Genomic DNA, 17430 nt, shown 5'->3' on the forward strand with positions numbered 1-17430 from the left:
ACTTCTGATTAGTAGGCACTGTCTCTGTCAGGACTATTCATATTTTAGTCATATCAATTCCAGGGGGAAGATTCCAAATGATGCAGTAAAGGCAGACATGGCATCCATTACAATTAAACAGCCAGTGTATGCAAACCTCACAACTTGTTTTCATATCACAATGACAGCATGTGGTAGTGAACTTTCTGTTCAGAACTGTAAGACCTGGAAAGGGAAAGAAATATATACTCCCAGATACTAATTACTCAGATGCTTCATACTCAACCTCTTCAAAAACCTGGAGATCAGCCAAAAAGTGTCATAAATGGTTTCACTTTGTACCAGAACACTATTTATCAGCATCCTTAATTTCTATCTGTGCAGACAGACTGCGCTCAGTACTTAGCAATGAAATCGCTAAATGTAACAGCAGTGCTAATTAGATCATACATAAGCGTTTGAGGTTTTTGATTATAACCCAGAATTCTCTATTAAATTCAGCTAAGGAACGTCAACCACATCTGCTACAGCCATCACAGAATGAAAGGTGGTTGTGTTCACACGGAATAAAGGTGGTTGTGTATACAAGAGATGATGCAGAACCTCAACATGTCAGTGGCAACATGTGTCCCACCTGGAACATGACTGTCCAGCAGGACAGCTGAGTAACTGGCCAGTATAGACCTACCTCTGCCTAAATGAATGTCCAATGGCTTATCTATACAGTGAAGAAGTAGAGTTATTTGTCTTGAAATGAGGATACGAGGTCTTGACCAACAGTACAGTTTGGGGAAAAAAACGCTCCCGGCAGCAGGCGCAAGGATGGATGCCAAGTTCCTCTGTCTGGGATCTGTGGGGGGGGACGACAGCCACAACACAGGGTGCTTCACCCTCTGCTTTTGTCTCCCTCCCTTTTCCCTCCCTCAACCTTCATCCTAAAACTTGTACTTCTTTTTAACCCAGAAATACACCCCACTTTGACAAGCTCACTGCTGTTCCTTACAGAGAAGCATTTTGCATTGCTGCGCTGAAATGACCTAAAACAATGAACCAATGAATAAAAAAACTTTAGCTTAAATACCAAGAACAAAAGCAGCACAAAAGCAACCTCTTTCCTTCTTGCATTGGGTGCTGTTCTGTGCTATCAAAAAACCAGAAATATCACAGACAATGACTCATTCTACAGAAATAAATCAAAATCCAATGACCTCAAAGAGGAAGAAAGTTTTACCTCAAACATACATATGTAAGGCTAATATCCAAAAAGTCACCTGCACTTATGTGAGTAAAATCTCAATGCTTCCATGTAAGAACTGTAACTGAAACACCACCTATGACTGATGTCAAATGTTTTTTTTCAACGCACACATATTTGAAGGTGCTCATTCCACTTGGCACCAGTGAAAGTTTAGAAGTTCAGCCAATACAGCAAACAGAAATGAAACGTATTTCAGAAACTTTAGTAAATTATTCTGGCATGGTTCTCACTTTATTTTAAGATTGTTGCAAAATCCAAAATAAAAATTAAGAACAAATTTTGAATTTATTTAAAACAAATTGGTTTTTTGTTGGTTTTCTAGGATAATTTTCAAGACTTCTCTGTATCAGTGGATGATACATACACAAAACTAGACAAATAAAGCCTTTGATTCTATTAAAGTTTTACTTTTGCAAACTTATTTTAAAAAAGGCTGGTTTAAACCCTACACATTTACTTTGTTTGAACTTTAACGAGCAGAACCGATATAATTTGTGGCGTTAAAATTATTCGGGCACAACAAAAGCTAACATCATGTCCTTGCCAAACAGTGAAACAGATTTCCACAGCCTACATAAGCCTTGTTTTCCACAATCAAACTGTCACAGCATGAAAACATTCTCCTGCGTGTGGAGGTTTTGATACCCATTTCCCTGGTGAAAGTGTGCAAAAGGATCTGAAAGAGTTATTGACAATTCATACAGTATCCCATATTCCATTAGGTCCTACAAGCAGAGAACATATCTTAACTCTGAAGGGAGACGAAGCAACAATGTTTTAAATTACTATTGACTCCACTAAATTTCCTGATAATGTCAGAAGACTGTAGTCTGTCAGGTCCATAAGAGACTCAAGATGATACAGGAATCCAATTATGCGAAGTCTATTTAGTTGTCCTGTTTGCTAAGCCAAAGGTTAACGAGAACTGCACTGAAAAAACCTCCTGTGGTATTACAAAGTATTTCTTATGCTGCATAACATGCAAATGAAAAAGTATTTTAATCAAGTCTTTCTTTAACTCCTTAATTGCAATGGGGGACTTCTAGAACACAGCAAATTAAAAACTCACCACGGAAAAAGTGATTTTAAAAATCTGCCACTGACCTCAAGAGATCATCGCTAATTACTAAAGTAATTATTACTGAATATTTCTAATTTGCAAAGGAAAAAATGCTCAGATCACAGAACCACAGACAGTCATTGCTAACATTAAATCTTTATAAATAGTAAGTTGTGGCCTCTAATTTTAGACAGAAATTAATTATATTTTTGTTGGCAACACATTCAAAACTGTTTACACAGCTGACAAGTTCCAGCTCCACCAGACTCGAGCAGTGAGCTTTGAGGACTCCTCTGCTTCAGAGCAGATGACTTAACATTCACCAGTTTCATTAAAGATGAAAAGGGGAAAAATTCACCTGCAACAATGTCAGTTGTAAAAACAGCCTTAAAACAGACTCATGAGTTTTGCATCTGTGAGGTATCCCATTCAAAAGAAGAGGGAGGGAAAAATAAGGGAAAACCTAACAGCTGTGGGAAAACAGATTAGGAGTGTTGAGTTTCCAATTCCTTTTTGGGCTAATGTAAACTAATAAAATGTTAAGATGGATCCACATTTCAAAGACTGTAATTACCACATGACACCATGCTGTTATTTCAGATCTGTCGGCTCAGATATGCTCCTGAATACATGGACACAGATTTACCCACCTTTCTCAAACTTAACTACTGTTTCTGCAAACACAACCACAGATATCTTTTACAAGTATATTAGAAATTCAGACAGTCTTTGCTTTTTTTAATTGGTAGAAATCCTTAACTCAGAGCAAAGAAAGCAGCAGTCATGCTCAAAAAGCAATTCTCCCTTTACAAGAGGAGAGTGGAAACAGACATCAAAGATAACAGCAACATGTAGAGAAAAAGCAAATCTCAATTCCAATTTCATCTTGTAGAATACTCAGGTTCAACCCCTAGTTTATATGAATGATTTTATAAAAATATACATTTTTCCTGCGTTTTCCTCAGGTCACAAAACCTACATACAACATAACCACGTCATTATTTCAGCCTTTTAGGCAGGTTTTTGTGATTTGCTTTGTTTTGTTTATTTTCAATAAAGGCAAACCTAACCAGCTGGCATTGGGAACATACTACCAGAAGAAAATTATCTAGGCAAAACTGAAAGACTCTGTAGGGACAACCATCAAGGATGCAAGTCTAATATTCAGTGGAATTCTGCAGTTAAGTCCCACAGTTTCACAAATTTGTCGGCAGTTCACAGTCAGTTGATTCTATCACAGACAGTGATTCTCCAATGGTTTCAGCCTAACCAGCTGGCATTGGGAACATACTACCAGAAGAAAATTATCTAGGCAAAACTGAAAGACTCTGTAGGGACAACCATCAAGGATGCAAGTCTAATATTCAGTGGAATTCTGCAGTTAAGTCCCACAGTTTCACAAATTTGTCGGCAGTTCACAGTCAGTTGATTCTATCACAGACAGTGATTCTCCAATGGTTTCAGTTCAGCAAAGGCACAGGCTTAAGCATGAACTTGGTGAACAAATGTACTGAGTAAAATACCTAGATGTGCATGCTGAGCACAGGTGAAACCAGGACTTTTTTCCTGAAGTTCATCACTGTAATATACTTCTTCAGCTTCCAAAATGTTGTGCAGCTTTGCTTCAGTCTATGAAAATGTCTCATTCTTGCCTAAGACATGCACTGAATTTGATACACATGAATAGCTTCCATGTGCTTCAGTAATCCAAATCTTAAGTATTTTTATCTTTCAGGACAAAGTTCTGAAGTGTGTATAACGTTAAGTTACTGCATATGAGGCAGTAAAAGCTACTGAGTGATTCTGATCAAAAATGCAAGAAAAATCAGCTATTTGTAGGAAGAAGTGAAATGAGAACCAAAGGTACTTACTGAGTCATCTGTGGCAGAAGGTGGCCAGCCTTCCCAGAGCTGGTGACGGACAGGGATACTAGTCAGGTCATACACATTCCGCTTTACCTGTGAAAAAATATTTTTAAAAAAAACAAAAAATCAGAATTTGCTGAAAAAAGAGCCACAGAGGCAAACTGCCTTGATTTCATCATAACTCTAAGTGGTTTACATTTATTTTTTCTGAGTTTTGTAAAATTCCAATGCTCAGAGACTCAGATCTGGTCTACAGGTTTCCACACAAAACTGCCAAAAGCAATTGAGCAAACCATGTTAAAGAAAAAACATCATTAAAATCCATACATTCCCATTCATAATGATTCATTTATTACTTCAGCATTATAAATGTGCAAAGCAATTCATAATTACAATTTTCACAGAAAAAAAGTATTACAAAGCAAAGGGAAGAGAAGGTAATAACAAAAATTCTGTTACACGTTTTGCTAGTTAATGTTTTCCATTTCACCTGAAAGTATTGGGTGAAAATCTAATCCAATAAGACATACAACCACTTTTGCATGTTTCTTACATAGGATCAAAAAATGAGTATATTAAACACAAAACTCTGTATTAATAAGCACATTTCCAAGGAAGACAACACATTTCAAACAATTATTAACAAAATGCAAAAAACCTAACTTCAATTCTTTTCTCATGCTATCAAAATACAAGTTGCTACCATTAATCACCTCACGTGATTGTTATCAGAAGCAAGGGAGGGGGAAAAAAAAAGAAAGAGCTGAACATTTCAAATACAGGATGAATACTGCAAAATACAGGAGTGAGAAAACTCACAAAAACATCAACAGACAGAAAAGCAGGCAAATTTTATCAGGGTTTTGTGTTAAGTATCTAAATCACAAAAAGATGTGTTTTGGCACTTAGGATAGAGAGTGGTATCTTAAATTCAGAATAATGTTTTACACCCGAATGTAAAGACAACATGAACAACCAGCACATGCAAATATTGCCCACCTGGACCATAACTGTGAACAATAAAATGCTTACAGCAAGCAATGTTGGCTTTTCATAGAATCATAGAACAGTTTTGGTTTGAAGGGACCTTAAAGATCTAGTTCCAAACCCTCTGCCCCGGGCAGGGACACCATCCACTAGACCAGGGTGCTCAAAGCCCCATCCAACTTGGCTTTTTTTGGTTTGTCATCCATAAAACTGATGCATGGGAATGCAAGGTCCTCCCATATATTCACAGGTCTAGACAGATCTCAAAAACCTATATTACATCCAGAAAAACATACTCAAAAGAGATGAAAGTAAGGTTTGATATATTTTACTAGTGTTTTGCATGTCCATTCGCTAGACAAAGTATCTGAGCAAGTCAGAAGTTCTGCACCCTGATCCCAGCTCCCAGATGGCTGCACAGTCTGACACTAACAGACACAAGAACCAAGTGTTTGACACCTTAAAAAATTATTGAGGCAGATGGATGAGATTTGACTTACAGCAAATGCTAGGACTACTTCAAAAACTCCCCTCTAATGTCTTCTTTAGATACTCATTTGTTCACTTGTCAACAGGAAAGAAGCAAAAATTAATTGTGCCCTGACTTGTCCTAAGAGTGTCACTAAAAATTTCATTAACTGAAAAAAATTATATATATTTGTCATCAGAAAGAGACCTTTGAGCTAGCACCTTGCCTGTAGTCTAGTGCACTTACCCTGAGTTAACAACTTTTTCTAAACAGGAAAATATTTCACAAAACTCAGAAGGAAAGCTGAAATTTGTCAGAATGATTAATACTAACAGAATCCAGATATTTAAAGATTTCATATCAAGAAATGAGCGAAAGATTATTTTAAACTACTGCTCTCAGGGAGATAATACAATAAAACAGAGACATTTTATATCACTTGATCCTACCTATTAATTAGCACTTGCCATAGCTTCACCACTGAAGCACAGTTTAGGTTTGACTCCACAATAAGGTAAAACAAACATATGGAATGTACATATGTTCCCTCAAAAACTGTCATTTATTTTCAGTGCAGAATGTACATGAAACATCTGGCAGTAGATATTAATCTAAAGTGAGTTTGCATAATGAAACAGCAGCAAACTCTTTCTCTGGATCATCTTTAGAGGGAAATGCTGCAAGGACTCTTCTTTGAAACTCTGCACACCGATAAACGGCTGAAGAACACTTGTGCAGACATTCAGCAGGGAAATTATTGTTCTACTCATTGGAAAGATGCTAAGGAGGGCGAGGGATGAGGCACAGATTTCCACACGTACTCTTGCTCACAAATGCTGATTTGGGCAACATTCTTCCTAAGACTCTTCATAGCACAGCTGTGAGTTTGCCAACAAATACTGGACTGAGAAAATTCAGGGCATATCGAGATCAAACACAAAGTACAGTGCTCTTACTGGCTTTTCAGTACTCAGATCTTTATGAAATACTATTAGTACCCTAACCCTAACCCTTAAATAAAGTATTTCATACTTTCATGAAAGTATGAAATAAAGTATTTCGTACTTTCATGAAAGTATTTCATACTTTCATACATTCATGAAATAAAGTATTTCATACTATTAAAATTCCCCTTAGTAAAAACTATGAAGAAACGTCTGACATTTCTGGATAGATTTAATATATAGGCTATGTGGACATTAATTTCAATACAATCCAACTAAACTAATACTAAGTTTAAAGCTTTGTAAATATAAATATTCTGCACAGATGAGTGGAATACAAGGGCTTCAATTTAGCATCCAAGAGTGAGACACATTATTTCTGAGTCTACACCTCACTAAAGGATGAAAGTCAGACCCTGTGAGTTCCTTATCTGGAAGTTCCAGTATCATAACGTATATTTGGGTTGGATTTTCAGCTCAGCTTTACATTCAATTGTTTTAGAACAATTAAGATATCTCTCCTTTTTTTTATTTCTTTAAAACTGGTAAGTCACGTGTATACATGAGAACCTTTATGTTAATATTGGTTTTGTTCAAGGGCTTTTGCAGGGAGACTTGACCTACTAACTACTTTTTCAATTAAGAAAAAAATTACAACTATAATTTAACCAAAAAAATGAAAACAAGAACACTGGGGTTTTAAGGCATAGAATGCTGAAGTATCTACTAGCAACTCAAGTGGACTTCATTTTAGTGCTGTCACATAGTATCCTTGATAGGTTAGTATTAAGGTAAAGAGATGTTAGTCTGACCCTAAACAGACCATCAAAAATGTAACAATCCTGATCTGTGCTCACAAGAATATGGTGCTTGCTGGTTTAGTTTTCTTGGATTAAAAACAAGGATGAACTGTCCCTGTGAGATATTTATTCTCCAGTTACACACCAGAAAGTCTTATCAATATTATTTTCACAACATAAAACTCTAAAATGAGCTCTTTTTAAATAACAAGTGAAACTTATTTACAGAAACATGGGATCAATAGGGCTACATAATATTGTTTTCAAAAAGCCTTCAGAAGTAAAAATAAATAACTCGGAAGTCACATTCCTCAAATTCCCTTTTAATTCCAAAGTACAACAGAAAGGCATTATGAAAAAAACAGTATTTCCCTTCTTTCATTAACTCATCTGTAACTGCACTGAATTCAATAACATTCCTCTGCTATTCTAAGCTTGAAAGGCATGCTCGGGGTAAAGTGTTATGTTGGTATAAAGCACAATGCCAGACTGATGTGCTGGACAAAAGTGATCAAAGTTGAAGTAATTTTAGCCAACGCACAAGTATTCTGCTGCATTATTCTACCAGAATGACATCTGTTGAGCAACTCGTCACAGAATAAACCAGTTGTTATAGACAGGCCTGGCTGGGTAGGGGACCATGTAAGACTGATTAGAGTAATGTTTGATTAAACAAACTGCTTGAGTTAAGATCATAACTGGATTTGGAATTCATGCCAAAGTAGTCCTCTTTCAAACAACAAGCCACAATCAATTATTTAAGATAAAATAAGCTTGCTTTTAAATAACGATTTACGTTTAGGTTTGCTTGATAATTAGAACAGTGTTACGAAAGCAGCTGCAGAATGTTTTAGAGGTTAGGATATTTAGAGTTACAGAGAGATAATCATTCTAATAGAGAGATATTAGATAATCTCTAATAATCTCTAATAGGGAATAGAATTGAGTACAGAAAACCCCTTTTCTTCATTAATTCACTTAACTTCAGTTTTAAGTTAACAACTCCATGAGGAGGTAAAACTTGTAAATATTCATATAAAGCAGAACCCTAAACTGCTCCTTCACTAGGCCAATGAAATAAAAATCTGCAGCCACATTCCTCATGCAACTGAAACAAGTTAGCACATCAGTAAACAGACAAAGTCTGTGTTAAGGCTTATATTTATAAATACACTTGACATTGATAGGAGGACTGAAATCTTTATGAATTTGTGGAAAGCAAAGTCCAAGTTGCAGTGCCATCCACTGAGCTACGTTTATTGGCAAACTTTCTGGTCCCCTACCTTTGATGGGTGTGAAAACGAATTGGTGGCATTGTCTTTGTGCAGCCCAGAATTTCTTTTCATAATGTTCAGATGCCATGGTGACTGGCACATTACTGTGGCAGCCCCCCTTCGGATTATCATCTCCAGAATATAGGAGATCACTTAAAAACAAATTAAAGGCACATCTATTTGGTTTCACAACTCAGCTGTGAACAGTAGCAATGCATTTAAACCAAAAAACTACCCCATCTATTTCAGATGCAGTTTTACTTGGAAAGTCCTGTACAATTCCTGCAGAATGCCCTGCCTTGCAGCTATATGTTGATGCTGGAAAATTACATTACGTTTTACCTTCAGCTCATTTGCAATGGTGTTAGAAGGGAATTAAAATATTAAACAGCTTCTAATATTTTAAGAAAATCCGTATGTCAAAGTAGCCAACACACTGAGAATACTTCCCAGATATAGGCAGTGTGTTATTGCCTTATCTTTCACTGGTTCCTTTAAGAAGATGAGAATGTTGCTTTAAAAGTAAAGTTAAACACAAAAGATACAGTTTATTTATAGATGTGAAGTTAATCCAACATTCAATTTCTTTCCACATTCATACTAGTAAGGATAAAATGAAGCAAAATGCATCACAAGGCAAAAAGTCTGTACCAGGTAATGAGATGATGATGACCTTCTGGTGATTTCACTTAGCAGGAATAAGTAACTATTTTCTTATCTCTGAATTAGAAAAATCTGAAATCTACTGTCAAAACCAACCTAACACTTACTGAATAATGGTAAAAAATTAAATTTAGGCTGAATCATCAAAGAACTGTCATGCCTGAATCTGTATCTTTGAATCACAACAAATCACAACAAAGTTTAACAGTAGTTTCCCTCAGGCTGTTTTCTGCTTATGCAGGTACAAAGTTAGTTGAAATAATGTAGATAATGAACTTTTGTTAGTCTTATTATTAAATATAATTTATGCAAAGCTGTAAATTGGCTGAGATGCTAAAGACTGTTCCAGGCACATAGGCAGCATGAAAGACAGTGCAAAAATGAGTGCATGAAAGGCAGACAAAAGGAGCAATAAAGTCAGAGGACTGTGAGGAATGTGGAATGTGAGTTGGGGGATGCAGGGAAATGGGATCAGATGCAGACACACCAAGGTTGCATGGGGCACTGACAGTAAAGCGAGAATCTTGACTTTGACATTGTAACAGAGAAGAAGCCAAGACAAGCAACCAAAATTCTCAGGGGACAGCAAAAATGTGGATGGGGCAATGACAGAAAGAACTGCAAAGTAAGCAGAAGTATTTTGGTGATAATGATGGAAAGAAAGGAGGCAAACCCAGCTGAAGCGATAGGTTTCAGGATTATAGAGGGAAGTCTTTAACATCCCTGCTAGGCAAAATTCCACCAACAGACAGAAAAGAACTCTGTGAATCTGGCAGCAACACACAGGAAGAAGGGACAGAATTTACCAAGTTTCTAAGCACAGCGAAGCACCCGAGGTGATAAAATGGTGAATTTGAAAGGATTATCAATAATAGCTACGAACAAAAAGATGGGTCAGATGAAAGGGTAATTTCAGTTAATTATGGATTAATAAGAAATATTAAAATTAGAGAAATGTAAAGTAAGAGAGAAAGAATTTCTGAATCAGCATCTCTGCCACAACCTATTGCAATGGATTTGGTCCCTAGTAATAGAAAAACACAGGACACAGACTGAAGAAGTCAGCAGAGGAAATGCCAAATGAAAATAGGTAATCCATATTCAAAATTTTCTTAGAGCAGGCAAAAAAAGTATTTAGCATTCTAACAGGAACAGGCTATCAAGAAGTCAAGGAGAAACTGAATTTCTTAACTTTAAAAAGTGAAGTGTGCAGCAATTTTTAGCCAACAACCCACAGGTAGGATATACTCATATATAGTCCTGTAATGTACTGTGTGAACCACCACTAACATCAGCACCAAAACCAAAACTCCCAAGTTACTAGACCCAAGACTCATTTAAGGGGAATGGCACAAGTCTGCTCCACTCACAGTGGTTTGTGCTTTTGTATTTCTAACACATAATATAACAAACTATGTTAAAAATCCAAAATGAAGGTTATTTAAACCCTCAAATTTTAATTTTCATGTAGGCTTCACTTTAGAAATACTAATACATTTCTAAAAATGTCAGATAATAACCAGCCTCTCCTCCTGGCAGCTGACTGAAGTTCAAATTATGGAATGCTTTCAATTAATGAATTAAGATGTCAGAATTGGGCTGTTTTTAAATAACAGCACCTGCTTCTCACAAATTTTATACCACTGAGACTCTCTAAGGAAGACTCACTATGCTAAACTAACTATTTATATTTGCACATATACTCAATTCACTCTGTTGTAATCTTAAGGAAAAAAAATACACTTCCAACGTAAATATTTCAAATCTATACTGAATGCAAGAGAACTCCTCACCTGGCCAAGTCTACCAGCTAAAAGTCAGATGTGATTCAGCACTTTTATGAAATGCACAGAAACTCAAATCTGTGTTTTACTACAATACATCCTCTAATTAATTTTTCATTTCACAGCTCTTCCTTCAAATTACTATTTTTGCTTTAATGCCTAGGAAAATATTCTGGTCTGCATTTATGAAGTTTTGCCCTTTAGTAGGCTAAAGCTTTGATACCTTGTTTCTTGTTTAATGCAGAATAAAAATGCATTAAATACTAACATAATTGATTTTAATTCAATGTCTGAAATACTTGCCTATTCTATTCTGACAAGTAAAACTGAAACAAATAAAAGCACCAAAACGTGCATATCTCCAGAAAGCAGTGCACTGTTCCCTCTAATTAGGACTGTTTCATTTTCAAATTAAAAAAGAAAATGCAATTTCAAACCTTACTAAAGCGCCCAAAGAGAACCTGAATGTCCATTCTACATCAGCCACATACAGAGCAGAACTCATCAGTGAGTTAACAACACACACACATAAAAGTCACTAGAAAATTTTCTGCTAAGTTGCTGTGTATCATTTTCCCACAATTAAACTCATTTTATGTACAGAGAATCCACCAATGCATCCAACTGTCACTTCAGAGTGTATAGAACAGTGTTTAAACCCAGTTTAAACTCCTGTTACAAAAGGGTTGCTTTGGATTGCAGCACTCAGTAAATATTGTGCCCATATCTTCGCTAGAAAGCTTGGTGAAATTGTTCAAACCAACTTAGGTCTGGAAAAAATGTGAGATTTTTTGTCATATTTTGCTGATGAGAGTTCAAATGTCATATTAAATACTGAGCAATAATCAGCAAATATATTTTTCTGATGTTTCCAATTCTGTCATTTCAATATCTAGAAGAGACTTTGGAGCACATGAATTGTGCCTCTCATGGCTGGAAAGGTGGAGCAAGAACTTCATATACCAAGGGGTTAAATGAAAACTGCAATGTAAACACTACACCAAATTTGAGTGATGAGGCAAGGAGAAACAGGTTAACTACTTTGAAAGATTAAGTGGCTGGATAAGTAAATGCAAAGTTCATGTACTACTTCGCTGTTACGTATTTTAAAATGGTGGAGGGAAGAAAACTTCCAGGAGAAAGAATCCATTGGCAGACAATAACCTTAACACAGAGACGATTCATCATGACATTTTAGTAAAAAACATCTCAATAGCAAATTAAGATACTAAATATGAGGATCCAGCACCACTTCCAGAAAGGGATATGGATTCTTAACTCTCCAGCTAAGCACTTACAGCCTCATTCCCCCAGACTTACATCTACCCTAGTGAGTGACCAAACATAATAAAAAAAAAACCTCATTAATTCCATTTCACTTATATAAATTCTTGAGGACTCCAGCTAATCCCAATTACTTATATGAAATACAACTGGCAAACTTTAAAGGTCCTAAATTTAAAAAATGAACTGTTTTTCCCCCAGCTAGCTGGCTGTGTTTGTCCTCTTGTGTCCACTGCGACACCTTCCACGACACCACCTACTCACTGTACAGCCTCACTGAGTGACTGTATTTCTGAGATGGAACACTAATTCAAGTAATTTATAAATTTTGCTCAACTAGAAGTTGCTATCAGAAGCTCACGCAGTTTGGGAATCATCAGATGATTTAAAAATTCATTAAGTGTAATGACATTTAAGATTAATTACATTTTGTAAATGCTTGCAGAGAAGCATTTGGCAGTTTCCTTTCAGCAATAGAAACAACTTGTGAATAAATTACTTTCATGGATTTCACAATTATTCATCCTTCATTATCCTCTGTTTCATTTGCTGGATCTCATATTTTAAACCTCTTGTAAACCAACCCTTCTTGGATGCCATTTGACCTTTTAAATGGATCAGTGCCAAGTGCCTATCTTAACACTCCAACCTACAATAAAACAGTTCATTGGGTAATAATAGAATATTTTTGTAGCTAAAACCTGTAAATTTTGAAGCAGAAAATAAAAGCAAGACTACAACTAAACTTTACTGCAGCTTTTGACATGTGAACTTCTGATTGTCTCATGCAATATGTATATACACCTACAATATAACTTGCCAAGATGGATGTTCCAAACACATGAGATGTTCCAAGCATGAGATGTTCCACCAAGTATTTAGGAAGACATTTTCCCAACCTCAGCCTTCTGTCTGGCCAAGGTTTGAGAATTAATCTGAGCTCTCTTCAAATTAGCAGATACTACTCTTTGCCACTGCTTTGGATCAGCCTTTTCCCGGGCTGCAGCACCTGGCAAATGTTAAATATATTCACTATATTATATTATTCACTGTATTCAAATTCTATATACAACTGTCTTTAAAAGGTTGTTCCAGCTCTCAATGCCTCAGTTTTCTGACAGCTTACAGGCATATATTAACTGTCAAATAAAGAAACCTCTACCTTTCAATCCCCAGAATTGGCTATCTTTCTAGAAGAGCATTATTGCTAAATGCAAGTTCCAATCCTCTGAACTTGCTGCAGGAGCTACTGGTTGCTGCTATATGGCCTGCACTGCACAAAGGTTCAGCCCACATAATTATTATTATTCATTGCTTGTAGTGCCTAGGAGACCTAATTGTGATAATCCCCTCTGAACTTAAAACTGCATGACCCTTTGAGTTTTTTAATAGAAGGTTAAAAGAAGAAACAAATTCCTATAGAAGAAGAAGGGAAAACACATTCTTAAGAAATTGAGGCAAGAGACACGAGTATTTTGGAAAAGAAAAAAAAAAAAGCCCAACCAACCCACAGAAAAAAATCATTTTAGCAGCACACAGGCATGAGGTTGAAACAGGGTATGAAAGAATTAGAGTGTGAGCTAGCTGTGACATTAGAGATTGAAAGGAAGATGTGATTAGGGTTAAAAGAGATCAAACAACAAAGACTTACTGCCAAAACAATTTTCTGAATTTATTTGAAAATGCCTTAAAGACTTTTACTAACAAAATAAAACTGATGATAATACTTGGAGTTTGCTTGTTCTACATACAGTGCACTGACACAGAAAAGATACATTTTGAAGTCTTAGCTTGCTTTTCCATTCATTAGGAATGGTCATTTGAGAAAATAAACTTATCAGTAACCTAAATGACAAAGCATTGCACTGTGGAAACTTTTAACTGACCTCTATGCACATTATGAAAGACAACAGGCAACTAACTCAGTCATCTGTTACCAGATGACTATCAACAGGCAACTACTCCTTTGAGAAAACATTCAGTTGTACTATAAAGGGTAAATGCAGCTTATTTCCCCCAAGACCCCAATTCCATCTGATTTTGTCCTGAAATACTGAGACCTTAGCTTCATTACAGAAAATGTTACTTTTAGCTACCACCTTCCAGCAGATTTCAGAGGGCTTCAAAAAGCATGATAGGAAATTTATGAGAAGTCCAGAGGGTTATTTTGGACTGCTGCAGCACAGGGCTATAACTGATCTGTAGCTGGACAGAAATTACAAAGAATACATAATCTGAACTAAGATATCTCTTGGAATAAGCCATGAAAGAATGATAAGAAAGCCATCAAACTAGAAAAGCATAATTATTAAGATCAGTTGAATGATCTCTGGAGCTAAAAAAAATACCATATGAAAACCATTAGTTGATACAGTTGATCTACTAAGTGCAACAGAAGATTGCACCAGAGTAACAGTATGTGTCTGGGTTAACCTGATGAAAGAGATCATCAAGAGTCAAAGGACAAGTAATTTCATATGAATTCCATACTTAGCAGGTTTAATAGATAGTCCTAATAAATCATCTGTGAGATTAAATCAGTAACTTGGAGAAAACCAGACCTTGACACTTACTGATCATGAAGTGAAGTCCATGACTGAGAGCATTAACTTTGATCCAAACTATTTAAAACTGCTACGAAAACACAGTTTAAACTATTAAATACACTTTCTGTGCATCCTAACATCTCTGACTTACGAGAAGCTACTGTTACTACTGGGTAAAGATAAAACATGAAGTACGGCTGAGAAGTAAGAACAAAATCTGCATGCCAGTAACACAGGCTTGGCCCCACCTTATCCACATCACTTGCGCTACTGCACAAATCAGTGTAATTTTGCAGCTCCTCTCTTGGAACCTGTTCCACTTCCTCTGTCAGAAATCAGTGTGTGAACTCTGTATTACACTTTCCTGCATGTTGTATTGGCTGTGTCATTTTCCTTCCGAGGAACTAGAAAATGTGTCTTAATAAATTATAGCACAGTGAATACTGTGGACATAGTCAAGCTCCCAGTCATAAGGACATTAAAGATCATTTCTAGGGTCAGAATTATCAGTAGAAGTGAAGAGGTAGTCAATGTGACTCTTACACTGGAAAAAAGGTCTGTTACATTTTCACAGCTGTCATGTTCTGAACAAAAGAAAAATTTAGACAAATTTATTTGAAGTCAAACACCCTCATCTTCATTTACAATGTAACTGCTTTGCAACAGCCCAAGCATAATAAATACAGACATTGGTCTTTTCTAAGTAATCACTGGTATCAATGAATGGTAAAACCAATGGTCATTTGGGGAACTGGTATGAAGTATGAAAGTTAAATGCCCAGTTCTTGCTAAATTTAACCATAGTAAAGAGAACCATTTGTAGTCACATGGGGTGGGGAGAACCACCAACCAAAACCCAGAAAACTTTTCCTCTTAATGGTTTCTTCTCACTTTTGTCTAATGAGAGACTAAAATCCTACTGCCTCCCCTCAAATCGATACACGCTCCTTAACAGATTTCACTAACAGGATCTTCCTCCACTCCTACCCAAACATGTTTCAGAATAGAAACTGATCAGTTTCAGTCTTAGAAAATGCATAAACCACAGGTACTTCAGAGCAATCCTTATTTTAAGAGATAAGCCTACCAGTTTTAGTCGAAGAAACAGAACATCACAAACCCAGTATTTTGTCATGTGGCTTCACTGTCTCTAGACAACTGATAAAATGCACTTTTATGAGAGAACATATTTTACTGCTACTAGAGACAACATAAAATCTATTAAAATATTTGTAAATGGTCAATAATTAGATAATATTTTCACAGATATTCTATAAAAAAGTAGTTCGATCCATGAATTTTGTGAAGCACCACAGTCCTGCAGAGAATTGTGCAGTACTTTCACATAAAGAAATCCTCTAATACCTCTAACTTTAATGCTTTACGTCTCTCTTCCCACCAGTTTTACACTTAAAGGTCACGGCAAGCCTGCTGCTTACTGAAGAGACACAGGCAGACTCACTCTGCAGCCCCTTTATTCCTGTGGCAGCCAACAAGGTGCATCTAAGAAAGGAAGATGAGCCACAGATATAAAAGGCCTTGCACCTTATATTAATTTCCCAAAGGAAATATTATATGCAAAGTATATTTTCTCTAAAGACTCATTGGTGACAGAGCACAAAGGAGAACATGGGTCATCCAGAAACCCATCAATAATTCAACTGTTGACTTGCTTGGTTCACCTGGGCTGTTGTAATCAGGTAGTTGGCAGACTCTTACATGTGAAAACTCAGTGGGAACACAGCTCTAAAGTAAAGTGTGGTATCTTTTCTCAGTCACTATAAGTATGAATTTAATACATTACTTGATGGGAGTGAGTTTGAATAGATATTCTAGTTATGTTATTGTGACTTCAAGTTAAAATAAACTATAAAACGAGGTTTATTGAGCTGTCAGTCAACTTTCTACTAACAAAAACATTTCTTGGTACTTCCTCAATTTCATTTTCACATCTACCAAATCAACACTTGTTTGGGGGTTTTCCTTTAGATCAGTGATATCCAGAAATAATCTGAAACTCATTTTGCTTTAACCAAGTAATGGCTGTTAGTTTCGCAATGGAAAAGACAATTATGCAGACAGTCCTCAAAGTGTGTTTTAAGAATATCAACACACACACACCAGTTACAAATGCAGTTACTAATACTGCTACATTTAAGGTATATACATGTAAGGTGCCTGATTACACTATTAACAAGCAGCTCTGCTATATACACACACAGTTTTTAAAAGAGAATTCACTAACAAAGCTATTCCTTAGCTCATCCCTGCCATAACCTGCTCTATTCAGAAACATATGGGAAAAGACATTAAATAACCAGTGAAAACCATGGACTTCTGGTATTAGTGCTACACATTGCATACCCCTATTCATTATTCCACCTCCCTTGTTTAATCTATCATTAAGAGTCAGTGACCCTACACTAAATTTAAAGCAGATCCTTCCTTCCTCCCATGCCTAAATTCACATACTTTTCTAGTTGGGGATGCCCTCAAGTATTAGCCACTCTACAGGGT

At 36.2% G+C, this 17430-nt stretch overlaps 1 protein-coding gene across 1 annotated transcript in view; it reads right to left on the reverse strand.

The window, feature by feature from the left end:
* The window catches only part of FAF1 (Fas (TNFRSF6) associated factor 1), a gene marked incomplete at its 5' end in the record, with an annotated part of 146185 nt that overhangs the window by 76093 nt on the left and 52662 nt on the right, over positions 1-17430 (reverse strand). Inside the window, one exon of the mRNA XM_009080580.1 lies at positions 4169-4255. Coding sequence (XP_009078828.1) covers positions 4169-4255 — 87 coding nt within the window. The remainder of the gene's footprint in view (positions 1-4168; positions 4256-17430) is intronic.

This window comes from Acanthisitta chloris, unplaced genomic scaffold (genome assembly GCF_000695815.1).
Source record: "Acanthisitta chloris isolate BGI_N310 unplaced genomic scaffold, ASM69581v1 scaffold4538, whole genome shotgun sequence".
Lineage (NCBI taxonomy): Eukaryota > Metazoa > Chordata > Aves > Passeriformes > Acanthisittidae > Acanthisitta > Acanthisitta chloris.